The sequence below is a fragment of the Thalassophryne amazonica genome, chromosome 2 (assembly GCF_902500255.1).
Source record: "Thalassophryne amazonica chromosome 2, fThaAma1.1, whole genome shotgun sequence".
Classification (NCBI taxonomy): domain Eukaryota; kingdom Metazoa; phylum Chordata; class Actinopteri; order Batrachoidiformes; family Batrachoididae; genus Thalassophryne; species Thalassophryne amazonica.
The window spans coordinates 108,695,388-108,722,726 of record NC_047104.1 but is presented as its reverse complement, the minus strand read 5'-3'; the positions used below and the strand labels follow the sequence as shown (position 1 = coordinate 108,722,726).

Genomic DNA, 27,339 nt, shown 5'->3' with positions numbered 1-27,339 from the left:
CAGGCTGTTTACTTCATCATGACGTCACTGGTAGTCTGTCTGGTCCTTCCTGTGTGGAGTTTGCATGTCCTTCCCATGTTTATGTGAGTTTCCTCCGGGTGCTCCGGCTTCCTCCCACTTCCAAAGACATGCAGGTTAGGTGAATTGGTGACTCTAAAATTGACCGTAGATGTGTTTGCATGTGTGAATGTGTGTGTCCTACGACAGAATGGCGTCCTGTCCAGAGTGTACCCTGCCTCATGCCGTTTGACTGCTGGGATAAGCTCTGCTCCAACCCACCGTGTAACCTGAGATCGTGCATGCATTTTATTGTATTTTTATATATTTATTTTTCTAAGACTTATTATATGTGCATGTGCACCTCGACACAGAAAGTGCCACCTGAATTACGATTCCACTGACACATGGACACTGATGCCTGCAAAGCTCTGTGATCTGTTTTATTATTTGGCTGCTGCTTCGCTTACATTTTTTTTTGTTCCTGATTTCATGCGGATTCTGGTGTGTATATATATATATATATATATATATATATATATATATATATATATATATATAGTTTGTTTGCTGCACACAAACATGAATATGAACCGTCAAGACACAAAGATTCAATTTCACCACAGAGATATAACAAAGCAATAAGGGGCTGTAACCTGAATTAAACTAATTTGGCTAACGTGATCAGTGGCGGCCATGTTCCTTCTAAATTCCCTCTTTCTCTGTGTTGCTAAGTAACTGAATGATACCAAATCAGCTGAGTTTTTGTTTTAGGCACTGAACAGAGGCAGCAAGGAAACAGCGAAGAGTTGGGGGTTGAAAGAAAGCAGAAGAATGAAGAATCGGATGCCAGAAGCGATGGATCCTAAATGACTGCTGCTGCTGCTGCTGGTAGGACGGTGATTTATGGTTGAGCTTCAGGAGCTGTAAGGAAGAGGACTACACATGTAAACAGATGCAGTCTGACAGCTGGAGAGAAAGCAGGCTCTTCGTGGTATCAGACAGACTTTATTTACTGGTATGTGTTTATATGCAGAAGAGTGGATGAGTTGACAGTAAAGTGAACCTTGGTCCTGCTGTGCCTCCGCTCAGCGGGGTTTGACACCAGCAGCTCCCTCTCCTCTCGCACACCCGCTGTCACCTTTATTAAAGGTCTGCCAGGTGGAGCCTTTGTCTCCAAAGTGTAGCCTCGTATGGAGGGGAGTGATGAACGGGATTTACCACACAGCACAGCAAGGTTCTTCAGTCGAATACGGTCTGGCCTGTTGTCATCTACAGCTGGCATGGGTCATTAGGTGCTGAAGGCAACTAATTATTGTAAGATTCACCAAGGTCAGGCACACAGGAGATCGGAAAATGTGTTCAGATGTCCAGCTGTTTTTCTTATCTACTGCAGTGGAGGCAACTAAACAAACAACCAAACTTCAAAGCCCTGAAATAAGATACATTTGTAACTAAATAGCGATCAGCCTGTGGTGGCCTTGGAAGCCACCAGACCAAGTCTTTGGAAATGAAACTGATAATCCAGTAGATTGGGGAAAAATTGTGCACTTTTGTAACAATGTGTAGATTTTTGCAATATGTCTTACACCCACATTTACATACAAAGTAACCTTCTTGTCCACGGTATCAGATTAAAACTCTTTTAGAAAAGAACCAACCGAGGCAAGTGTTACAGAATATACGTACATTACTATAGCTGGGGTACCCGGCACTGCCCGGGTTAACCTGTTTTAGACATAAGCCAAATGTCAATCATTTTAATCAAAACAATTGCCCAACATTTGTTTTTGTAATGCTGATGTCTTATAAATATAATAGTTAATGGGCTAAAGTTTGTCCAGCAGAACTATAAGAAGTGGACTCCCCAAACCATGTGGAAATACTTGGTTAAAAGACAAACACATTTGAAGTCCTTCATGCAGACTTTGTTTTGCAATCAAATTTATAACAACATTACACACAAAAGGTAGGTAACAGTAAATGTAAATATCAATAAATCAAAATTGAGGCAGGGGTGTATTTCACTGTTTTTACATTGCAATTTTACAAAGATAAAATCAGTGTATTCAGACAGGAAGGCAAACTGGGTTGTACAGGACAGTCAGGTGCGTAACAGTTGAGAACATAAAGTAGCTGAAGGAAGGGATTAAAGAAACAGAGATGGCCAACACATATACAGGGCTGGAAATTTGAATCTGCCTGGTCATACCCACAGCCTCAGCCTAAGCATGTTGTTGTTTTGCTGAGTGTGCTGTGCTGAGTGTGCTGTAGGAAGGGATTAAATAAATAGAGATGGCCAGCACATATACAGGGCTGGAAATTTGAATCTGCCTGGTCATACACACAGCTGGCAATTTTGGGGGTCATTTTCAGTTCAACTTTTAAAAAAATGGTACCAGTTTGTTCCCCATGTCATGAGGATTCAGAATATATATAGTTTTTAGGGCTACATATTATAGTTTGGGAGTTTATCCCGGACAGACAGAAGTGGCAGCATGAAAAGCACATGGTATAACACTGTATGGTCTTACATAAATGGCTATTTTGGGGTAATTTTCAGTTCAACTTAAAAAAAAAAATTGTACCAGTTTGTTCCCCATGTCATGATTCAGAATATATCTAGTTTTTAGGGCTACATATTATAATTTGGGAGTTTATCCCAGACAGACAGACAGACAGATGCAGCCCTTTATGTATATAGATTCAGAGAGTATCAAAAAAAATTGGTATTTGTATTTTAGCTGATCTAGAATATGATCCACTGATCATCACAATGATCACCGTTATAAGACTGATATAAAATTGCCAAAACACACACACACACACACACACACACACACACACACACACACACACACACACACACACACACACACACACACACACACACACACACACACACACACACACACACACACACACACACACACACACACACACACACACACACAAGCACACTGACTGATTCTGCTTTTTTCTTTTCTCTCTGTTTGAGGTGCAGCTCCATCCACAGATGGGTGTGGTGTTGTATGGCTGGGGGGGTCTGGCTGCCTTTTTGTTTCTGTCTTTTGTCCTGTCTTTTGTTTTTCCTTCCAGGTGGCTTGCATTTGGGACTGAGTGGCTGTGAACTGGTTGGACAAAGGCTGACCGCACAGGTTCAAGAACTCCTGGCCACACCTGTGCTAATTGACTAATAGAAACAAGGGCAAAGATGCAGCCAGAGGAGAAGACATCAACCGTTCTGTTAGATGAAGATTCTGTTGGAAGATGAATGCGGATACGGTTTCCAGCCATGGTCCCTGGAGGGGGGTGTTTCTCCTGGGCCAGGTTTGTGTGGTCGCCGGGAGGCTTCCCGTGAGGGTGGGGTACTGTTGTATGGCTGGGGGGAGCCTGGCTGCCTTTTTGTTTCTGTCTTTTGTCCTGTCTTTTGTTTTTCCTTCCAGGTGGCTTGCATTTGGGACTGAGTGGCTGTGTAGCTGAGTTTATCAGGACCTCACCCTGATCACCTGAGGCTGATCACCTGCGGCTCGTCAGGACTCACAGCTGTGGTGCATCTACATGGATTGGAACATGGTGGCATTTAAGACTGGAGTACACAGTGTGTATTTGCCAGAGACTCGACCTTGTGACCAGACGGGTGAGATCGTCGTCTCGGGAGCCATCTCATCATCAGTGGATGCAGAGAACGTCCAGGTTTGATGCATGGTCTGTGAAAGAGGAGGGGGTGAGGTCTCACGCTCGTCAGCACACTTCCTGAGGTACGTTAGATTTTGTGAATAACATTTATACAGTCAGTAAATGTGGTGTCCCTCACACCTTATTATATTGAGCTGTATGTTGGTTGTATAATCAGCTTCCACTGCAGTGGAGTTTTGTGAACTGGGTGTTCCATGCCTGCAGGGTGGGAAGCTGATTAGTAATTAAGCCAGGAAGTGTTTGCTGTTTGTGCACCTTTGAGCGTTCTCTCTGTGTGTTGAGTGTGGACTCACATAATGATTCCTTCTTTCACAGACTCGGTTTGTCGCGGCCACCTGGGGGGTGTCGGCGGGGTCCTTGGGTCCGGGTTGGCGCTGCTGGGAGCGCACCGCAAAACCACCACACCAGACCACGTACTTTTATATTTTTTCACAGCACTGTTATGTTCATTAAACTCTGTTATCCTTTGTACCGTGCTCTGCTTATTTTATACTGGGTCCTTCAAACGCTGGTCGGTTCTCCGGGCTGCGTCCGACACATAACAGTGTGGTATCTGTTCCAGAAACTGTCCTGTGCACCAGCAACATTTCCTGTATATTTGTTTTGTGAATTGTTTTGTAATTTATGTCTGTAGCATGGCCCAAGCAGAGGGTCACCCCTTTGAGTGTGGTCTGCTTGAGGTTTCTTCCTCAGAGGGAGTTTTTCCATACCACTGTTGCTCTGGGGGTTGGTAAGGTTAGACCTTACTTGTGTGAAGTGCCTTGAGGCAACTGTGTTGTGATTTGGTGCTATATAAATGAAAATAAATTGAAGCATATTTAATGCTTCATAAAAGCATTAAAATGTATGAAAAACTGAAAAACAAATCACAAATAAATTAAATGTGTGACGAATTCAAACTTTAATGATAATCAAAATGAAAACTGGGTGCTATTTACATGTGACTTTTCAGTATATAACTCGCACCAGTGTATAAGTCGCAGGACCTCAAAAACTATTTTGAGAAAAGTATGAGTAAATATGTTTAACTGTCATTTTAATATTGCATGATCATTTGCAACTGTGTATGTGTGGTACACTTACAAAGCAGTTATTATTATTAGTATTAGTATTATTGAAAAAATGATACTTGTGTTATAACTCTGGGATGCCTCAAACATTTTCACAGACAGTACTATATGGGCAGCACAGTGTCTTAGTGGTTAGCACTGTTACCTCACAGCAAGAACGTCATGGGATAGAGCCCCACCTGTGGCCTTTCTGTGTGGAGTTTGCATGTTCTCTCTGTGTTTGCGTGGGTTCCTCTGGGTGCTCCGGTTTCCTCCCACATCCAAAGACAACTGTTGTGGCTGGCGTGCCTGGCTGGCTTTTGTGTGTCTTTTGTTTCTGTCTTTTGGTTTTCCTCCCAGGTGGTGCGCATTTGGGACTGAGTGGCTGTGTAGCTGAGTTTATCAGGACCTCACCCTGATCACCTGAGGCTGATCACGTGCAGCTCGTCAGGACTCACAGCTGTGGTGCATCTACATGGATTGGAACATGGTAGCATTTAAGTCTGGAGTACACAGGGTGTATTTGCCAGAGACTCGACCTTGTGACCAGACGGGTGAGAGCGTCGTCTCGGGAGCCATCTCATCATCAGTGGATGCAGAGAACATCCAGGTTTGATGCATGGTCTGTGAAAGAGGAGGGGGTGAGGTCTCACGCTCGTCAGCACACTTCCTGAGGTACGTTAGATTTTGTGACTAACATTTATACAGTCAGTAAATGTGGTGTCCCTCACACCTTATTATATTGAGCTGTATGTTGGTCGTGTAATCAGCTTCCACTGCAGTGGAGTTTTGTGAACTGGATGTTCCATGCCTGCAGGGTGGGAAGCTGATTAGTAATTAAGCCAGGAAGTGTTTGCTGTTTGTGCACCTTTGAGCGTTCTCTCTGTGTGTTGAGTGTGGACTCACATAATGATTCCTTCTTTCACAGACTCGGTTTGTCGCGGCCACCTGGGGGGTGTCGGCGGGGTCCTTGGGTCCGAATTGGTTCTGGCTCCGGACCGTTGGCGCTGCTGGGAGCGCACCGCAAAACCACCATGCCAGACCGCGCACTTTTATATTTTTTCACATCACTGTTATGTTCATTAAACTCTGTTATCCTTTGTACCGTGCTCTGCTTATTTTATACTGGGTCCTTCAAACGCTGGTCAGTTCTCCGGGCTGCGTCCGACACATAACAGTAGTCTCTGGCCAAACATCACGGACCCAGCGGTAGCAGAGACGGTAACGCGCCGGGAAGGTGGCAGCAGACGTTCAGAAGTTATCCGGATCAGTTGCAGGTGCTCTCCGCGCGGATGGTGCGCGTTGGAGAACCCATTACTGAATACTGATTTGAGCGCTCATGCAGCCGTGTTTCCTGTGTTTGTGCCTTATCCGTGGGTCGTGGGGGAGTGTGACTGGCGACGGCTTCGCGTCGCACTTCGACCGGATAAGAGGTTTAAACGGGAGCTGCAGGAGTGGGTCTGTAATGGGTGAACGCGCACGGCGGAGCTCTGTGGCACAGGTCGCGGTGCTTCCTGTGTTACAGTCGTAGCCCCGTTTCCCCGGGTAATGATAGCTACTGTGTCTGTTGTGTCAGCTCCGGTGTTATTTAGTTGAATCACATTTTTGGTTGTGTGTTGCACACAGCTGCGCACAGAAGAGCAGCTCGTTTGTTTTCTCTGTCACCAAAGGGGGTTTTTCATTTTTAGCACTCTGGCTCCCTCTGTTGGTGACTGAGTCACATTACCGTCAAGCTCTTAAGTTGGAACAGGTGTGTTCCATTTGTTTGAGCTTGACGGTATAAATCACTTATTTGTTTTGTGTTAGTTCATTTTGTGTGGGTGTTTTTTGAGTTGGTTTTTGTGTGGGATTTTTTTTTTTTTACACTATTAGTGTCTGGGGTCGTGTCCCTGCAGTCTGTTTGGAGCACAAAAAGGACCCAAGCAACTTTATGTTAGTCTGTTAGTCTTTCTTTTTATTTCTTTTAGTTTCACCTCCCAGGGTTTGATGGGACGGCCCCCTGGGGGGTGATGGGGGGGTAATTGGGTTGTTTTTTTCTTTTTTCTTTTTTTTTGTTTTGTTTTTTGTTATGCCCTCTCTTCTCCTCTGACTCCAGCCGGGTGAGCCGTAGAGTCGGCGTTGCTGGAGTGGTGCAGTTTGGTTATGCTGGGCGTTTCCCAGGTAACCTCTGCACCCGGGAGGGGAGGGGGGGGTTTGGGGTATTTTCTTTTTATTCCCTCTCTTCTCCTCTGGCTCCAGCCGTGTGAGCCGTAGGTTGTCGGCGTTGCTGGAGTGGTGCAGTTTGGTTATGCTGGGCGTTTCCCAGGTAACCTCTGCACCTGGGGGGGGGGTGTTTTTGTTTGTTGATTCCCTGTTCCACCTCCGGCTTCAGCGCGCCTTTGAGCCGTCTGCCATCGGCGTGGCTGAGGTTTGGGGCAGTGGGATATACCCGTGGCTGGTTTGGAAGTCGGAGGAGTGGCGCTGTTTTGTGCCGTCTGCCATAACCGCTGTTCCACTCCTCCCGGTTGGCTTCTGGGGTATAGTCACGGTTGGTGACGCTGGACGTGCTTCCAGTTTCCACTGCGCCAAGGGGGTGGGGTTGGGGTTATTTTGTTTGTATGTTTTTTTTTCTTTCCTTTTGTTTTTCCCCCCAGTTTCCGCCCTCAGGGTGTGACTGTGGTGTCCTCTGGGGGGGAAAGGGCTGTGGGTCCATCTAGCCATAGACGGCCGGGGCTGGGTCCGTTGGTCATGAGGGGAGGCGTCTCCTGGGGTTGATGGAATGGTCCTCTGGGAGGCGCTGGGAGTCCCCGTGGGTGATGTTGGATCCCAGAGGGACCTCGGCTGTGGTTATTACTCCTGGAGCTGGCGGGATGTCCTCTGGGGTGTGTTGGTCCATACATGTCGTTGGGGGGGGGGGGGGTGTTAGCATTTTTATTTGCAAGCTAAAGTTTGGGTTTTTCTTTTCTCCCCTTCCCGGGGTTTGATGGAACGGTCCTCTGGGGGGGGGGGGGGGGGGGGGGGTGTTAGCATTGTTATTTGCAAGCTTAAGTTTGGGTTGTTTTTCTTTTCTCCCCTTCCCGGGGTTTGATGGGACGGTCCTCTGGGAGGGGGGGGGGGTGGTTTGGTTGTTTGTGTTTGTCTTTTTTGTTTTATGACTAATCAGACTGAACATGGTTGGACAAAGGCTGACCGCACAGGTTTAAGAACTCCTGGCCACACCTGTGCTAAGTGACTGACAGAAACAAAGGCAAAGATGCAGCCAGAGGAGAAGACATCAACCGTTCTGTTAAATGAAGATTCTGTTGGAAGACGAATGCAGATACGGTTTCCAGCCATGGTCCCTGGAGGGGGGTGTTTCTCCTGGGCCAGGTTTGTGTGGTCGCCGGGAGGCTTCCCGTGAGGATGGGGTGCTGTTGTGGCTGGCGTGCCTGGCTGGCTTTTGTGTGTCTTTTGTTTCTGTCTTTTGGTTTTCCTCCCAGGTGGTGCGCATTTGGGACTGAGTGGCTGTGTAGCTGAGTTTATCAGGACCTCACCCTGATCACCTGAGGCTGATCACGTGCAGCTCGTCAGGACTCACAGCTGTGGTGCATCTACATGGATTGGAACATGGTAGCATTTAAGTCTGGAGTACACAGTGTGTATTTGCCAGAGACTCGACCTTGTGACCAGACGGGTGAGATCGTCGTCTCGGGAGCAATCTCATCATCAGTGGATGCAGAGAACGTCCAGGTTTGATGCATGGTCTGTGAAAGAGGAGGGGGTGAGGTCTCACGCTCGTCAGCACACTTCCTGAGGTACGTTAGATTTTGTGACTAACATTTATACAGTCAGTAAATGTGGTGTCCCTCACACCTTATTATATTGAGCTGTATGTTGGTCGTGTAATCAGCTTCCACTGCAGTGGAGTTTTGTGAACTGGATGTTCCATGCCTGCAGGGTGGGAAGCTGATTAGTAATTAAGCCAGGAAGTGTTTGCTATTTGTGCACCTTTGAGCGTTCTCTCTGTGTGTTGAGTGTGGACTCACATAATGATTCCTTCTTTCACAGACTCGGTTTGTCGCGGCCACCTGTGGGGTGTCGGCGGGGTCCTTGGGTCCGAATTGGTTCTGGCTCCGGACCATTGGCGCTGCTGACCATGCCAGACCGCGCACTTTTATATTTTTTCACATCACTGTTATGTTCATTAAACTCTGTTATCCTTTGTACCGTGCTCTGCTTATTTTATACTGGGTCCTTCAAACGCTGGTCGGTTCTCCGGGCTGCGTCCGACACATAACAACAACTTTATAATTGTCCAGATCTCCCTTGTAAAAGAGATCTCGATCTCAATGGGACTAACCTGGTCATACATATACATATATATATATATATATATATATATATATATATATATATATATATAAAACACACACACACAGTTGTATGCAAAAGTTTGGGCACCCCTGATAATTTTCATGATTTTCCTTTATAAATCATTGGTTGTCTGGATCAGAAATTTCAGTTAAATATATCATATAGCAGACAAACACACTGATATTTGAGAAGTGAAATGAAGTTTCTAGTATTTACAGAAAGTGTGCAATAATTATTTAAACAAATTTGGGCAGGTGCATAAATTTGGGCACCCTTGTCATTTTATTGATTTGAATACATTTAGCACTAATTATTGGAACACAAAACTGGTTTGGTAAGCTCGTTGACAACTGTCATAGTCAACCCACAGACCTGCTCCAAAGACCTACAACATGATCTTGCTGCAGATAGTGTCTCTGTGCATCGTTCAACTATACAGTGCACTCTGCACAAGGGGATGCTGTAATGCAGAGGAAGCCTTTTCTGCGTACATGCCACAAAAAGAGTCACTTGACGTATGCTAAAGCACATTTGGAGAAACCAGCTTCATTTTGGAATAAGGTGCTGTGGACTGATGAAACTAAAATTGAGTTATTTGGACATAACAAGGGGTGGTATGCATTGCTGAAAAAGAATACAACATTCCAAGAAAAACACTTGCTACCTACAGTAAAATTTGGAGGTGGTTCCATCATGCTGTGGGGCTGTGTGGCCAGAGCAGGTACTAGACTAGGAATGTGCTCTGGCCACACACACACACACACTATATATATATATATATATATATATATATATATATATATATATATATATATATATATATATATATATATATATATATATATATATATATATATACACTCAACAAGAATATAAACGCAACACTTTTGGTTTTGCTCCCATTTTGTATGAGATGAACTCAAAGATCTAACACTTTTTCCACATACACAATATCACCATTTCCCTCAAATATTGTTCACAAACCAGTCTAAATCTGTGATAGTGAGCACTTCTCCTTTGCTGAGATAATCCATCCCACCTCACAGGTGTGCCATATCAAGATGCTGATTAGACACCATGATTAGTGCACAGGTGTGCCTTAGACTGTCCACAATAAAAGGCCACTCTGAAAGGTGCAGTTTTGTTTTATTGGGGGGGGGGATACCAGTCAGTATCTGGTGTGACCACCATTTGCCTCATGCAGTGCAACACATCTCCTTCGCATAGAGTTGATCAGGTTGTCAATTGTGGCCTGTGGAATGTTGGTCCACTCCTCTTCAATGGCTGTGCGAAGTTGCTGGATATTGGCAGGATCTGGTACACGAGGTTGTATACGCCGGTCCAGAGCATCCCAAACATGCTCAATGGGTGACATGTCCGGTGAGTATGACGGCCATGCAAGAACTGGGACATTTTCAGCTTCCAAGAATTGTGTACAGATCCTTGCAACATGGGGCCGTGCATTATTTTGCTGCAACATGAGGTGATGTTCTTGGATGTATGGCACAACAATGGGCCTCAGGATCTCGTTACGGTATCTCTGTGCTTTCAAAATGCCATCAATAAAATGCACCTGTGTTCTTCATCCATAACAGACACCTGCCCATACCATAACCCCACCGCCACCATGGGCCACTCGATCCACAACACTGACATCAGAAAACTGCTCACCCACACGACGCCACACACGCTGTCTGCCATCTGCCCTGGACAGTGTGAACCAGGATTCATCCGTGAAGAGAACACCTCTCCAATGTGCCAAACGCCAGCGAATGTGAGCATTTGCCCACTCAAGTCGGTTACGACGACGAACTGGAGTCAGGTCGAGACCCCGATGAGGACGACGAGCATGCAGATGAGCTTCCCTGAGACGGTTTCTGACAGTTTGTGCAGAAATTCTTTGGTTATGCAAACCGATTGTTTCAGCAGCTGTCCGAGTGGCTGGTCTCAGACGATCTTGGAGGTGAACATGCTGGATGTGGAGGTCCTGGGCTGGTGTGGTTACACGTGATCTGCAGGTGTGAGGCTGGTTGGATGTACTGCCAAATTCTCTGAAACGCCTTTGGAGACGGCTTATGGTAGAGAAATGAACATTCAATACACGAGCAACAGCTCTGGTTGACATTCCTGCTGTCAGCATGCCAATTGCACGCTCCCTCAAATCTTGCGACATCTGTGGCATTGTGCTGTGTGATAAAACTGCACCTTTCAGAGTGGCCTTTTATTGTGGGCAGTCTAAGGCACACTTGTGCACTAATCATGGTGTCTAATCAGCATCTTGATATGGCACACCTGTGAGGTGGGATGGATTATCTCAGCAAAGGAGAAGCGCTCACTATCACAGATTTAGACTGGTTTGTGAACAATATTTGAGGGAAATGGTGATATTGTGTATGTGGAAAAAGTTTTAGATCTTTGAGTTCATCTCATACAAAATGGGAGCAAAACCAAAAGTGTTGCATTTATATTTTTGTTGAGTGTGTGTATGTATATATATATATATATATATATATATATATATATATATATATATATATATATATATATATATATATATATGTATGTGTGTAAAGGTAGTTTGAAAACACACACACACACATATATATATATATATATATATATATATATATATATATATATATATATATATATATATATATATACGAGGTCTGTCCATAAAGTATCGTACCTTTTTATTTTTTTTTAAACTATATGGATTTGATTCATATGTTTTCACGTCAGACAAGCTTGAACCCTTGTGCGCATGCGTGAGTTTTTCCATGCCTGTCGGTGACGTCATTCACCTGTGAGCACGCCTTGTGGAAGGAGTGGTCCCGCCCCGTCGTCGGATTTTCATTGTCTGGAAATGGCGGAATGATTTGGGGTTTTTTTCCATCAGAATTTTTTCAGAAGCTGTTAGAGACTGGCACCTGGAAACCATTCGAAACATTTATCTGGCTTTCGGTGAAAATTTTGCGGGCTTCACAGAGAATAAGGTCTGTTAGTACAGCTTTAAGGACCCCTTTAAGGACCCCTTTAAGGACGCTCAGCGCGCCGCACTCCGAGCTGCGACGACGCGGCACAAGCCACCGGACCATTTCTAAATGTATGGCTCTGTGGATATGAGACCGTCGTGTGCTCTTTCTCTGGTTATCACAAGAGCTGGACATCAGCCATTTTCCGGCAGATTTCACTTTTAACAAGAGATTTTGCCATGGAAAGCCGCGCGGAGGCTTCGCGCGTCACGACCGATTCGCTTTGGAAGCGAGACAAAGGAACACCTCCGTTTTGGCGTGTCAGAGGACAAGTTTGGACATGTCCAGCTCTCCACAATTTCACTGATACTTACTGGACTGGTAATCGTTGAAAGCCGTGATAGACATTATTTATTTTTGCAGTACATCATAAAATTACAGCTAATTGTAAGTAACTTTAAATGTCTACAAACAAAATGATGAAAGCAGGACAATATCAGTAGGTGGACTCAGCGAGAACGCTCAGATGGATTCTGTTTAATCTGACACACACCCGAGCTCCATGTATCCACCCATTCATCCATCCATTGATTCATCTGTCCTTGTATATTTATTGATGAACTGCTCTCAGACAAACTGAATGTGATACGGGCAGCCAAACCTGTCGTCTCAGGTGTCACATCACCTCATTTTGTTGTGAAGCAGTGAAGCAGGTGCTCTGCACCAAGGCGGCACTGAATCTCTGAATCCCATCTCTACTGGTGAGAATGAGACTTCACTCCATCTGCTCATGCCTTACCTAGTCAACGTTCACATATGGATAACACAAGAAGCGGAGTCACACATAAAAATAAGTCACACTCAACCAAGTCAGACATAAGGAGGACACGTCTGGTCACTTTTTTTTCTGTGAAAGGACCATCTGCTAATACAAGGGTAACAACTGACTGCAGAAAGTCTGCAGTGATAATTTATTAACTTCACAGTCACTCCTACTATACAGTCAACCTCTTGATGCAGATATGAAAGGATACACGAAATTCAAACTTCAATTTTCAGTCGTCGCATGAGGAAAATTGAGCCTATATTTCATGCCTTTTTTTCAATGGCTTTCTCTGTGCTATTCAAAACGGGCCAACTAGTAACATATCACTCCTGAAAACGATCTTTGGCTTTTCACGTGAGGTAAATCTGCCCTACGATTGGATTTTGGAAAACCATGTGAAGGTGAACCAATTCCGATTGGACACTCACATTGTGCAGATCATCACACAGCTTCTATGAGAAGTACAAAGATGGCTGGCTCAAAAGGTCTTGTTAGGAGAGACGGCATCCATCCCACTTTGGATGGAGCAGCTCTCATTTCTAGAAATCTGGCCAATTTTCTTAAATCCTCCAAACCGTGACTATCCAGGGTTGGGACCAGGAAGCAGAGTTGTAGTCTTACACACCTCTCTGCAGCTTCTCTCCCCCTGCCATCCCCTCATTACCCCATCCCCGTAGAGACGGTGTCTGCTCCCAGACCACCAATAACCAGCAAAAATCTATTTAAGCATAAAAATTCAAAAAGAAAAAATAATATAGCACCTTCAACTGCACCACAGACTAAAACAGTTAAATGTGGTCTATTAAACATTAGGTCTCTCTCTTCTAAGTCCCTGTTGGTAAATGATATAATAATTGATCAACATATTGATTTATTCTGCCTTACAGAAACCTGGTTACAGCAGGATGAATATGTTAGTTTAAATGAGTCAACACCCCCGAGTCACACTAACTGTCAGAATGCTCGTAGCACGGGCCGAGGCGGAGGATTAGCAGCAATCTTCCATTCCAGCTTATTAATTAATCAAAAACCCAGACAGAGCTTTCATTCATTTGAAAGCTTGACTCTTAGTCTTGTCCATCCAAATTGGAAGTCCCAAAAACCAGTTTTATTTCTTATTATCTATCGTCCACCTGGTCGTTACTGTGAGTTTCTCTGTGAATTTTCAGACCTTTTGTCTGACTTAGTGCTTAGCTCAGATAAGATAATTATAGTGGGCGATTTTAACATCCACACAGATGCTGAGAATGACAGCCTCAACACTGCATTTAATTTATTATTAGACTCTATTGGCTTTGCTCAAAATGTAAATGAGTCCACCCACCACTTTAATCATATCTTAGATCTTGTTCTGACTTATGGTATGGAAATAGAAGACTTAACAGTATTCCCTGAAAACTCCCTTCTGTCTGATCATTTCTTAATAACATTTACATTTACTCTGATGGACTACCCAGCAGTGGGGAATAAGTTTCATTACACTAGAAGTCTTTCAGAAAGCGCTGTAACTAGGTTTAAGGATATGATTCCTTCTTTATGTTCTCTAATGCCATATACCAACACAGTGCAGAGTAGCTACCTAAACTCTGTAAGTGAGATAGAGTATCTCGTCAATAGTTTTACATCCTCATTGAAGACAACTTTGGATGCTGTAGCTCCTCTGAAAAAGAGAGCTTTAAATCAGAAGTGCCTGACTCCGTGGTATAACTCACAAACTCGTAGCTTAAAGCAGATAACCCGTAAGTTGGAGAGGAAATGGCGTCTCACTAATTTAGAAGATCTTCACTTAGCCTGGAAAAAGAGTCTGTTGCTCTATAAAAAAAAAGCCCTCCGTAAACCTAGGACATCTTACTACTCATCACTAATTGAAGAAAATAAGAACAACCCCAGGTTTCTTTTCAGCACTGTAGCCAGGCTGACAAAGAGTCAGAGCTCTATTGAGCTGAGTATTCCATTAACTTTAACTAGTAATGACTTCATGACTTTCTTTGCTAACAAAAATTTTAACTATTAGAGAAAAAATTACTCATAACCATCCCAAAGACGTATTGTTATCTTTGGCTGCTTTCAGTGATGCCGGTATTTGGTTAGACTCTTTCTCTCCGATTGTTCTGTCTGAGTTATTTTCATTAGTTACTTCATCCAAACCATCAACATGTCTATTAGACCCCATTCCTACCAGGCTGCTCAAGGAAGCCCTACCATTATTTAATGCTTCGATCTTAAATATGATCAATCTATCTTTGTTAGTTGGCTATGTACCACAGGCTTTTAAGGTGGCAGTAATTAAACCATTACTTAAAAAGCCATCACTTGACCCAGCTATCTTAGCTAATTATAGGCCAATCTCCAACCTTCCTTTTCTCTCAAAAATTCTTGAAAGGGTAGTTGTAAAACAGCTAACTGATCATCTGCAGAGGAATGGTCTATTTGAAGAGTTTCAGTCAGGTTTTAGAATTCATCATAGTACAGAAACAGCATTAGTGAAGGTTACAAATGATCTTCTTATGGCCTCGGACCGTGGACTCATCTCTGTGCTTGTTCTGTTAGACCTCAGTGCTGCTTTTGATACTGTTGACCATAAAATTTTATTACAGAGATTAGAGCATGCCATAGGTATTAAAGGCACTGCGCTGCGGTGGTTTGAATCATATTTGTCTAATAGATTACAATTTGTTCATGTAAATGGGGAATCTTCTTCACAGACTAAAGTTAATTATGGAGTTCCACAAGGTTCTGTGCTAGGACCAATTTTATTCACTTTATACATGCTTCCCTTAGGCAGTATTATTAGATGGTATTGCTTAAATTTTCATTGTTACGCAGATGATACCCAGCTTTATCTATCCATGAAGCCAGAGGACACACACCAATTAGCTAAACTGCAGGATTGTCTTACAGACATAAAGACATGGATGACCTCTAATTTCCTGCTTTTAAACTCAGATAAAACTGAAGTTATTGTACTTGGCCCCACAAATCTTAGAAACATGGTGTCTAACCAGATCCTTACTCTGGATGGCATTACCCTGACCTCTAGTAATACTGTGAGAAATCTTGGAGTCATTTTTGATCAGGATATGTCATTCAAAGCGCATATTAAACAAATATGTAGGACTGCTTTTTTGCATTTACGCAATATCTCTAAAATTAGAAAGGTCTTGTCTCAGAGTGATGCTGAAAAACTAATTCATGCATTTATTTCCTCTAGGCTGGACTATTGTAATTCATTATTATCAGGTTGTCCTAAAAGTTCCCTAAAAAGCCTTCAGTTAATTCAAAATGCTGCAGCTAGAGTACTAACGGGGACTAGAAGGAGAGAGCATATCTCACCCATATTGGCCTCTCTTCATTGGCTTCCTGTTAATTCTAGAATAGAATTTAAAATTCTTCTTCTTACTTATAAGGTTTTGAATAATCAGGTCCCATCTTATCTTAGGGACCTCGTAGTACCATATCACCCCAATAGAGCGCTTTGCTCTCAGACTGCAGGCTTACTTGTAGTTCCTAGGGTTTGTAAGAGTAGAATGGGAGGCAGAGCCTTCAGCTTTCAGGCTCCTCTCCTGTGGAACCAGCTCCCAATTCAGATCAGGGAGACAGACACCCTCTCTACTTTTAAGATTAGGCTTAAAACGTTCTTTTTTGCTAAAGCTTATAGTTAGGGCTGGATCAGGTGACCCTGAACCATCCCTTAGTTATGCTGCTATAGACGTAGACTGCTGGGGGGTTCCCATGATGCACTGTTTCTTTCTCTTTTTGCTCTGTATGCACCACTCTGCATTTAATCATTAGTGATCGATCTCTGCTCCCCTCCACAGCATGTCTTTTTCCTGGTTCTCTCCCTCAGCCCCAACCAGTCCCAGCAGAAGACTGCCCCTCCCTGAGCCTGGTTCTGCTGGAGGTTTCTTCCTGTTAAAAGGGAGTTTTTCCTTCCCACTGTAGCCAAGTGCTTGCTCACAGGGGGTCGTTTTGACCGTTGGGGTTTTACATAATTATTGTATGGCCTTGCCTTACAATATAAAGCGCCTTGGGGCAACTGTTTATTGTGATTTGGCGCTATATAAAAAAAAAAATTGATTGATTGATTGAAAAGTCCGTGGAGTTAACTTTTCAGCAAAAACAAAAAGTAAGTTTCTATTTCATATCATTCAAAAGTTATTTATAATTTAGTAAAGCTTGGTCTGAGCCGTCGTATACGATGGCGTCGGCCCCAGAGGGTTAAGGATTATGGCAAAACTACTTTACAGATTTTCCGCAAATTTGCACCACAGATTAGGCATGTGGAGATTAATCGATACGAATCAGTATCTAGAATGCATCGATTCATTCAGTGTGCATCGATTCAATTGATGGGCAAAGTCGCGATTTTGCATGTCGCTGCCTGCTTGCATCAATTTTTTTTCCAATGCATATTCAATGCACCATGGACGGAAGCCAGAAAGCACATTTCTACCACAACAAAAATGATGACATCAAAAGCCTTTTTGCTTAACGATTCCCTTATCAGTCCTTCAGTTCGGGACACTGGAATGGCCGTTTTTTGTGGGGGTGTTTATCGGGAAATGATAATTTCTCTATGTTGATTGCAGACTGCAGCGGGTGTGCTGGAAGCAACGAAGCAGCCCTTCGACCCGCTGTTCGCTGGATCTCTGCTTCACTTCATTAATCCCTCTCACAACCTAGGAATATTGTCTTGCTGCTGGCAAGAAATGAGAAACGTCCTCCATTCCACACCAGAGTTTTACGAGACGGTTCTCTGGCATGAGCACCAGCCGGTGCGTAAACTGAAGTTGTCCATCAGGTAATGGAAATAATAATAATAATAATAATAATAATAATAATATCCTCTGTTTTGTGGGACTAAGTGCACAGCTCCAAAGAGCCGCGTAGATTTTGGTCAGAATTAATAACTTAAGAGCGAATCGCCATTTTAAATCAAATGACACCTCTTTCCAAACATTATAAGACAAACAAACTACAACTGACCTAAGCTGTTTTTTTCCTCCCAAAATGAGCCGTCCTCTCTCTTTTTTTTTTCTGACTTCTTTTATTACTTCCTGCCAGCTGAAGAGTTCATCTCAGAGTCTATGGAGTTACATTTGTGTCATTAATATCTGAAAGGAAATGCTTTTGACAAAAACATACACATACAACATACACATTTTGTTTATTTTGATTTATGTCCAGAGAGCTAGGATCCACCATGTACATTAAGGATTCAGTCACCATGTACAGAGTTTATTGATTTCTGAGTGGATTCTTGTCATTTGATTGGTGCTTTGTATGTCACATCAATCAATCAATCAATTTTTTTTTTATATAGCGCCAAATCACAACAAACAGTTGCCCCAAGGCGCTTTATATTGTAAGGCAAGGCCATACAACAATTATGTAAAACCCCAACGGTCAAAACGACCCCCTGTGAGCAAGCACTTGGCTACAGTGGGAAGGAAAAACTCCCTTTTAACAGGAAGAAACCTCCAGCAGAACCAGGCTCAGGGAGGGGCAGTCTTCTGCTGGGACTGGTTGGGGCTGAGGGAGAGAACCAAGAAAAAGACATGCTGTGGAGGGGAGCAGAGATCGATCACTAATGATTAAATGCAGAGTGGTGCATACAGAGCAAAAAGAGAAAGAAACAGTGCATCATGGGAACCCCCCAGCAGTCTACGTCTATAGCAGCATAACTAAGGGATGGTTCAGGGTCACCTGATCCAGCCCTAACTATAAGCTTTAGCAAAAAGGAAAGTTTTAAGCCTAATCTTAAAAGTAGAGAGGGTGTCTGTCTCCCTGATCTGAATTGGGAGCTGGTTCCACAGGAGAGGAGCCTGAAAGCTGAAGGCTCTGCCTCCCATTCTACTCTTACAAACCCTAGGAACTACAAGTAAGCCTGCAGTCTGAGAACGAAGCGCTCTAATGGGGTGATATGGTACTACGAGGTCCCTAAGATAAGATGGGACCTGATTATTCAAAACCTTATAAGTAAGACGAAGAATTTTAAATTCTATTCTAGAATTAACAGGAAGCCAATGAAGAGAGGCCAATATGGGTGAGATATGCTCTCTCCTGCTAGTCCCCGTCAGTACTCTAGCTGCAGCATTTTGAATTAACTGAAGGCTTTTTAGGGAACTTTTAGGACAACCTGATAATAATGAATTACAATAGTCCAGCCTAGAGGAAATAAATGCATGAATTAGTTTTTCAGCATCACTCTGAGACAAGACCTTTCTGATTTTAGAGATATTGCGTAAATGCAAAAAAGCAGTCCTACATATTTGTTTAATATGCGCTTTGAATGACATATCCTGATCAAAAATGACTCCAAGATTTCTCACAGTATTACTAGAGGTCAGGGTAATGCCATCCAGAGTAAGGATCTGGTTAGACACCATGTTTCTAAGATTTGTGGGGCCAAGTACAATAACTTCAGTTTTATCTGAGTTTAAAATCAGGAAATTAGAGGTCATCCATGTCTTTATGTCTGTAAGACAATCCTGCAGTTTAGCTAATTGGTGTGTGTCCTCTGGCTTCATGGATAGATAAAGCTGGGTATCATCTGCGTAACAATGAAAATTTAAGCAATACCGTCTAATAATACTGCCTAAGGGAAGCATGTATAAAGTGAATAAAATTGGTCCTAGCACAGAACCTTGTGGAACTCCATAATTAACTTTAGTCTGTGAAGAAGATTCCCCATTTACATGAACAAACTGTAATCTATTAGACAAATATGATTCAAACCACCGCAGCGCAGTGCCTTTAATACCTATGGCATGCTCTAATCTCTGTAATAAAATTTTATGATCAACAGTATCAAAAGCAGCACTGAGGTCTAACAGAACAAGCACAGAGATGAGTCCACTGTCCGAGGCCATAAGAAGATCATTTGTAACCTTCACTAATGCTGTTTCTGTACTATGATGAATTCTAAAACCTGACTGAAACTCTTCAAATAGACCATTCCTCTGCAGATGATCAGTTAGCTGTTTTACAACTACCCTTTCAAGAATTTTTGAGAGAAAAGGAAGGTTGGAGATTGGCCTATAATTAGCTAAGATAGCTGGGTCAAGTAACGGTTTAATTACTGCCACCTTAAAAGCCTGTGGTACATAGCCAACTAACAAAGATAGATTGATCATATTTAAGATCGAAGCATTAAATAATGGTAGGGCTTCCTTGAGCAGCCTGGCAGGAATGGGGTCTAATAAACATGTTGATGGTTTGGATGAAGTAACTAATGAAAATAACTCAGACAGAACAATCGGAGAGAAAGAGTCTAACCAAATACCGGCATCACTGAGAGCAGCCAAAGATAACGATACGTCTTTGGGATGGTTATGAGTAATTTTTTCTCTAATGGTTAAAATTTTGTTAGCAAAGAAAGTCATGAAGTCATTACTAGTTAAAGTTAATGGAATACTCAGCTCAATAGAGCTCTGACTCTTTGTCAGCCTGGCTACAGTGCTGAAAAGAAACCTGGGGTTGTTCTTATTTTCTTCAATTAGTGATGAGTAGAAAGATGTCCTAGCTTTACGGAGGGCTTTTTTATAGAGCAACAGACTCTTTTTCCAGGCTAAGTGAAGATCTTCTAAATTAGTGAGACGCCATTTCCTCTCCAACTTACGGGTTATCTGCTTTAAGCTACGAGTTTGTGAGTTATACCACGGAGTCAGACACTTCTGATTTAAAGCTCTCTTTTTCAGAGGAGCTACAGCATCCAAAGTTGTCTTCAATGAGGATGTAAAACTATTGACGAGATACTCTATCTCCCTTACAGAGTTTAGGTAGCTACTCTGCACTGTGTTGGTATATGGCATTAGAGAACATAAAGAAGGAATCATATCCTTAAACCTAGTTACAGCGCTTTCTGAAAGACTTCTAGTGTAATGAAACTTATTCCCCACTGCTGGGTAGTCCATCAGAGTAAATGTAAATGTTATTAAGAAATGATCAGACAGAAGGGAGTTTTCAGGGAATACTGTTAAGTCTTCTATTTCCATACCATAAGTCAGAACAAGATCTAAGATATGATTAAAGTGGTGGGTGGACTCATTTACTTTTTGAGCAAAGCCAATAGAGTCAAATAATAGATTAAATGCAGTGTTGAGGCTGTCATTCTCAGCATCTGTGTGGATGTTAAAATCGCCCACTATAATTATCTTATCTGAGCTAAGCACTAAGTCAGGCAAAAGGTCTGAAAATTCACAGAGAAACTCACAGTAACGACCAGGTGGACGATAGATAATAACAAATAAAACTGGTTTTTGGGACTTCCAATTTGGATGGACAAGACTAAGAGACAAACTTTCAAATGAATTAAAGCTCTGTCTGGGTTTTTGATTAATTAATAAGCTGGAATGGAAGATTGCTGCTAATCCTCCGCCCCGGCCCGTGCTACGAGCATTCTGACAGTTAGTGTGACTCGGGGGTGTTGACTCATTTAAACTAACATATTCATCCTGCTGTAACCAGGTTTCTGTTAGGCAGAATAAATCAATATGTTGATCAATTATTATATCATTTACCAACAGGGACTTAGAAGAGAGAGACCTAATGTTTAATAGACCACATTTAACTGTTTTAGTCTGTGGTGCAATTGAAGGTGCTATATTATTTTTTCTTTTTGAATTTTTATGCTTAAATAGATTTTTGCTGGTTATTGGTGGTCTGGGAGCAGGCACCGTCTCTACGGGGATGGGGTAATGAGGGGATGGCAGGGGGAGAGAAGCTGCAGAGAGGTGTGTAAGACCACAACTCTGCCTCCTAGTCCCAACCCTGGACAGTCACAGTTTGGAGGATCCAAGAAAATTGGCCAGATTTCTAGAAATCCCAAAGTGGGATGGATGCCGTCTCTCCTAACAAGACCAGGTTTTCCCCAGAAGCTTTGCCAATTATCTATGAAGCCCACCTCATTTTTTTTTATTGTCACATGACATGGATTATTCATCCCATTTGCGTTCCATTGCATTTAGAGTGTGATTTGGTTCCATTTAGAGTGCAAATTTGGTTCCATACATTTGGTACCATTGCACTCTGCATGTGCACGCACACACAAACGTGCGTGCACGCACACACATAACAAATCCACTGCACTGTAAGCCGTCTGGAGGCTGCTAGCAGGAAGTTGAAATGAAAAGCTGGACTAATTTCTGATTTTTTTGCTGCACTGAGGAAATACACAGCCCTTTTTTGGGGTAGTATATGCGCGCACAAGCAAGTCCCTTTTGTGTGAGCTAGTGTGTGTGTGTGAGCTAACTGACGGTGCTAGTTCTTGTAACACACACACACACACACACACACACACACACACACACACACACACACACACACACACACACACACTCACACACACACACACAGAATCCACTCTGCTGTGAACCATCTGGATGCATGAAGAGCTGTTCAGATGAAAAGTTGACGTGATTTTTAACTTTTTTTTAATGGAAATCCGAAGTCAGTGCACAGCATTACGGTCTACATGTCACAATTTGGACTTTAGCAGCAGTGGAACAGCAAAATGTAAGTCCCTTTTTTGTTTTTTATAAATTAACAAAATGCCAAATGACAAGGATCTAGTTTAGCCCTTATATAAAACAAATAATGAATGTTTTAATATTCTTTCAATGGAACGAATATTTAATTAAAAATTCGTACCACTGAACCCATAAACATTCATTATTTCTATATTATTTATGTCTAGAGATCAAGGATCCAGTGACCAATTTCATATTTATTTACTTAAGACTCGATAAAATGTTGTTGACATAGAAAACCTGTAAATCCTACTTTTAGTACACAGAAAATTCACAATAGGTATTGATAAGGGATTCAATAAAGAATTGGATCAATAAGCGGAATCAATAATGGCATCGATATCGATAAAATCTTATCAATACCCATCATTAATCGTCAGTGTCGCTGTGTATTGTATCGCTGGTAGTGTGTCGAGGTGTGTATCGAATCATTGTCAGTGATGAGATTCACATGTCTACCACAGATAGATATTCGGCCATGGAAGACACCACTGGATTTTGGAGATGATCCAGATTATGGATCAAGATTTCACTTTATATAGGCTTTTAAGGATTACGTCAAAATTACTTCACAGATTCTCATCAAATTGCACCACAGATAGATATTAGGCCACGGAAGACATTGCATTTTGGAGGTGATCTGGATTCTGGATCAGGATTTGTATGCTTCACTTTCTCGGATTTTGAGGATGTCAAAACTACATAACGGATTTTCACTATATTTTCGCCACACATTGGTGTTAGGCCTTGGAAGACTCCATAAAATTTTGGATGTGATCTGGATCTGCATCCGTGTCCAGATGCTGGATCAGGATTTTATTTTGTAGACTTTTAAGGATTACATCAAAGCTACTTCATGGATACATCACAATGTAAAACCAAGAACAGGAAGACAGAATTTTGTTTACGTTTGTGAATTAAATTTCACATTGCAACATCTTGATCAGTCTGTCAGTATGCAATTATTGCATTGTGTTGTGGAATCCGGATCCAGATAAAGTCCGGGTCACGATGTGAATCACATATCTGTTATTTTGAGTCCTCGTCAGCCCTTGGCGGATGTCAGAATTCTTGGATTGCGCTTGTTGTAAATGATGTAAGACATATTTATGTGCACTTGCTGTAAAAGTGATGACGTTTTTCAGTTTTGTACAATTAGATATGACCTGTGAAAATGGAGGGATTGTGTAAAGCATGTGTTGTTCCTAAATGGTTCACACAACATTTTTATTAAACCCCTTGAATTTGACTGTTTCCTTTCAACTCCAGTGAGGTGGTATCCAGAGGCAAAAGAAGACATACGGTCCATGTCCAAATACTTATGGACCCAGCTGTTTTATAACCCAGTGAGGGTGAATTAAATGACAGCTGTGAATGCAAGAGCTACAAGTTTACTTTATTGTTTTCTCTTTTCTTGTCACACCAGGGAACAGAACACACAGATGTAAGTTTAAAAGACAAACCACAGCAGGTATGTGACTCTTACGACAGGAATATCCTGTGCTGCTCCCAAAAAAAAAAAAAAGGAAAATGTCTCAACATAATAGTGCAAGAGAGAAGCCAGGCATCCAATAATATTCTCTTAGCTGTTCATGTCTTTCTTCTGTGGCTCTGCGGGCCACAGAACTTTCTCTTATTGTGTACCTGCTTTGTGGAATGATCTCCCTGCGTAAATAAAACAGTCAGATTCTGTAGAGACTTTTAAGTCCAGTCTTAAGCCCCGTTTACACATAGACGGTAAAAGCTCCCGGAAGCGTCCCGGAAAAGTTTTTGGTCGTCTTAAGGATCACACGCCGTTGTTAATGCCGGCACTAGGGGGCGTGGCTTAGTTCCGGCTTTACCGGGAATTGTCGAAAAAATTATTCAACATGTCGAATAATTCCGGGAGCGCTCCCGGAATTATTGAACTTTTAACTTTTAACTCTGTAATTTTATTACAGAGATTAGAGCATGCCATAGGTATTAAAGGCACTGCGCTGCGGTGGTTTGAATCATATTTATCTAATAGATTACAATTTGTTCATGTAAATGGGGAATCTTCTTCACAGACTAAGGTTAATTATGGAGTTCCACAAGGTTCTGTGCTAGGACCAATTTTATTCACTTTATACATGCTTCCCTTAGGCAGTATTATTAGACGGCATTGCTTAAATTTTCATTGTTACGCAGATGATACCCAGCTTTATCTATCCATGAAGCCAGAGGATTGATTGATTGATTGAAAACGTCACTTTATTCGGTGGATTTAGCGGCATTTTATCCGCATATTTCGAATAGTACGGCGGTCAAAACGCTGGCGAAATGCTCCGCCCCTTTCCACCGCGAAAACAGCCAGAACTACCACGAACTTCGGTCTGCGTACTACCCGCCGACAAAACCGTCTATGTGTAAAGGGGGCTTTAAGACACACTGATTTTCCCTTTCGTATGGCTAACAATTGCCATAGTATGTTACTATGCATCCTACCCTTTTAAATTCATTTTATTAGTAAACAGAGTGTGTCTCTGCCTCAACTTTATCTAAAGTCTGGGTTTGTTAGTGAAGCTTAGGGCTAGTGGCTGGCGACCACCTTAGTATTTCTTTTGCTTTCCTGTTGCTGCTGGCAAATTATACCTTAAGTGTAGTTTTTCTGGCTGACTGATCGTTTTCCTTTTCTCTCTGTCCGAGATGCGGCTGGATTCATGTGCTGGATTGAATGATTTCTGTGGTGGATGCAGGACAGACTGGCAATTATTAACAAAATGTTGCTTGCTACCTGCACTGTAATATGGTGTAAAGTTTCAAACATATCCCTGCGTGAACCAAAGACACCCACTTTAATTCAGAGCCCTCTGCATGACTGCGAACCCGTGCACCTGCTAAATGACTGAGAACGCAAAGGGCTGTGATTTGTCACAGTTCATTAACAGTTTAATTAACACAGGGGAGTCAATGTGCAGGTAAGAGTCAACTGAGACACCGTTTTTCTTTAAGGTGGGTACAAACTTAGGCATCTTCATCATAAGAGGTGACTACAAACTGAGGAATCTTCTTCATCAGAGGTGGATACAGAGGGATCTTCTTAATAACAGGTGAGTACAAACTAGGGAATCTTCTTCATCTTCATCTTCTTCTTCATTTTCTCTTCTCCCTCCCTCCTTATCTTTCCTGCTTCTGTGGCGTGTTGTCTGTGAGGCTGTCAGCTTTGCTCTTCTGGAAACAGCAAAAATGGATCTGTTAAAGTGGTCTCTGAACGCAATTGACACTATTTTTTCTACAAGACATTCGGGAGCGGAGGACCCGACCTGTCCTGCCGGGACACATGTGATGGGTTACGTGATGGACAGTTGGAGGAAATGGCAGGTCATGTGCCTTTACACGCTGTCTGTGGAGGACGTCAAAGATGTGTATATATTTGGCATGGTGGTGACAGGGTTTCTGCTGTGTGGAGCGGGCATAGTGCTGGTTTACTGGAAAATTAAGAAAGTGGAAGCTGCAATAATTGGCCCGTCCAGGCTCCCCCACATGATTGATTCGATTGGAAGGGCAGTGTCAGCTCAGTCGGTGGGTGTTAACCGCGCATTGGAAACCATCTCTGGTAGGATCGCTGCACTGGAAAACCGCATTGATCGTCAGTAATGACCACATCTCCTCTCCTAATTCAGATGTATTGGAAGCCACTTGTCTCAGACTGTGGAATCTTTCAGGCGTCTGCTAATCTGGATTTTTTTCGGCTTCCCAAAACACAGCTGCACTTCAAGGCCGCTGTGATAAAACCCTCCTGGAGAAGAACAACGCTCATGCCTCACCCCCCCGGTCTTCCCCCGCCCTCAGTTTCTCCAGCTCTGACGTTGACTGTGGACAGTGGACTGTTCAGGGCTGGGCCCCTCCTCCCTCCAGAACGGACGAACAAGGCCGTTGATGGCGCCTAAAGGCGGCCTCCGGGTGTTCTGTCTGATAACTGGACTCTTACAAATCTCGGTCGTCGTCTCTCGTCCTGTTGTTGTGTGTGATCATTGTTCATTGTGCTGATAGGCTTTTTCCTGCATTGCTGCTGCATGATTCAATGCAGCAGAAATGAAGGTTTTTCTTTCTCAAGTCTTACCTTGTGTGTGCTTTTTATATGTGTTCATGTACCGGGCCGGCTTATGTGTGTGTTTGTGTGTGTCGTTTGTCGTCATGAGGCCGGTCATGGTTTGCTCAGCCCTGCTGTTGACCTAAGGCAGGACATACATCTGGAGCTGGTCCCCGGGCGCCTAAATGCGACTTCTGCTCCTAACTGGCAATTAGGATGGGTTAAATGCAGTAAACACATTTCATTGTGCAGGGAACATGTTCCTTTGTGCATATGACAATAAAATTCTTTTGAATCCTTTGAATCCTTTGAAAAGGTGAATACTTTCAAAACACAAGATCAGCTACTTCATTATAAAATGTAAGTTCAAAAGACAGCCAGGCTTCTTCCTCGACTGGGGGTGAGTTCCAAACATAAAGCTCCCTCCTCACAGCAGGTGTGTGAAAACTAAAAGTCTGTTGTGAGGCAGGGATGAACTGAGGAAAATATCCATCTTCAGAGAGAAGAACTCACTGGAATATAATACTACCCACTCTAGGTAAAGGGTTTGACAGAATGGGCAAGAAAAAACTCAGAAGAACCGGAGTGCAAAAACCAACACAGTACTTACAACAAACGAAGATCGCTTGAAACACTATGAACAGGAAGCCAACTACCTACAAACATACATACATACAATGGACCCGCACCAGAAAAACAAACACAGGTGACTTAAATAACAAACAGGCAAATTTAACACAGGTGTCTTGATGGTGCAAGCAGACCTGTATTAACACAAAGGAAATACCAGGGGGCAACAGAGAATGGAACATACATGAATATAGAGGGTAGATACAAAGTGACACAGAAACTCCTCAAACACTATAAGAAAGACAAG

The 27,339-nt window shown here is 42.8% G+C and overlaps 1 protein-coding gene across 1 annotated transcript in view; it reads left to right on the top strand.

Annotated features, from left to right (window-relative positions):
* The first annotated feature begins 714 nt into the window (after nucleotides 1–714).
* terb2 (telomere repeat binding bouquet formation protein 2) overlaps nucleotides 715–27,339 on the top strand; it is a 44,846-nt gene continuing 18,221 nt past the window's right edge. The window contains exon 1 of the mRNA XM_034161844.1: nucleotides 715–888. Within this exon, the coding sequence (XP_034017735.1) occupies nucleotides 867–888 (22 nt within the window). The 5' untranslated portion in view covers nucleotides 715–866. The remainder of the gene's footprint in view (nucleotides 889–27,339) is intronic.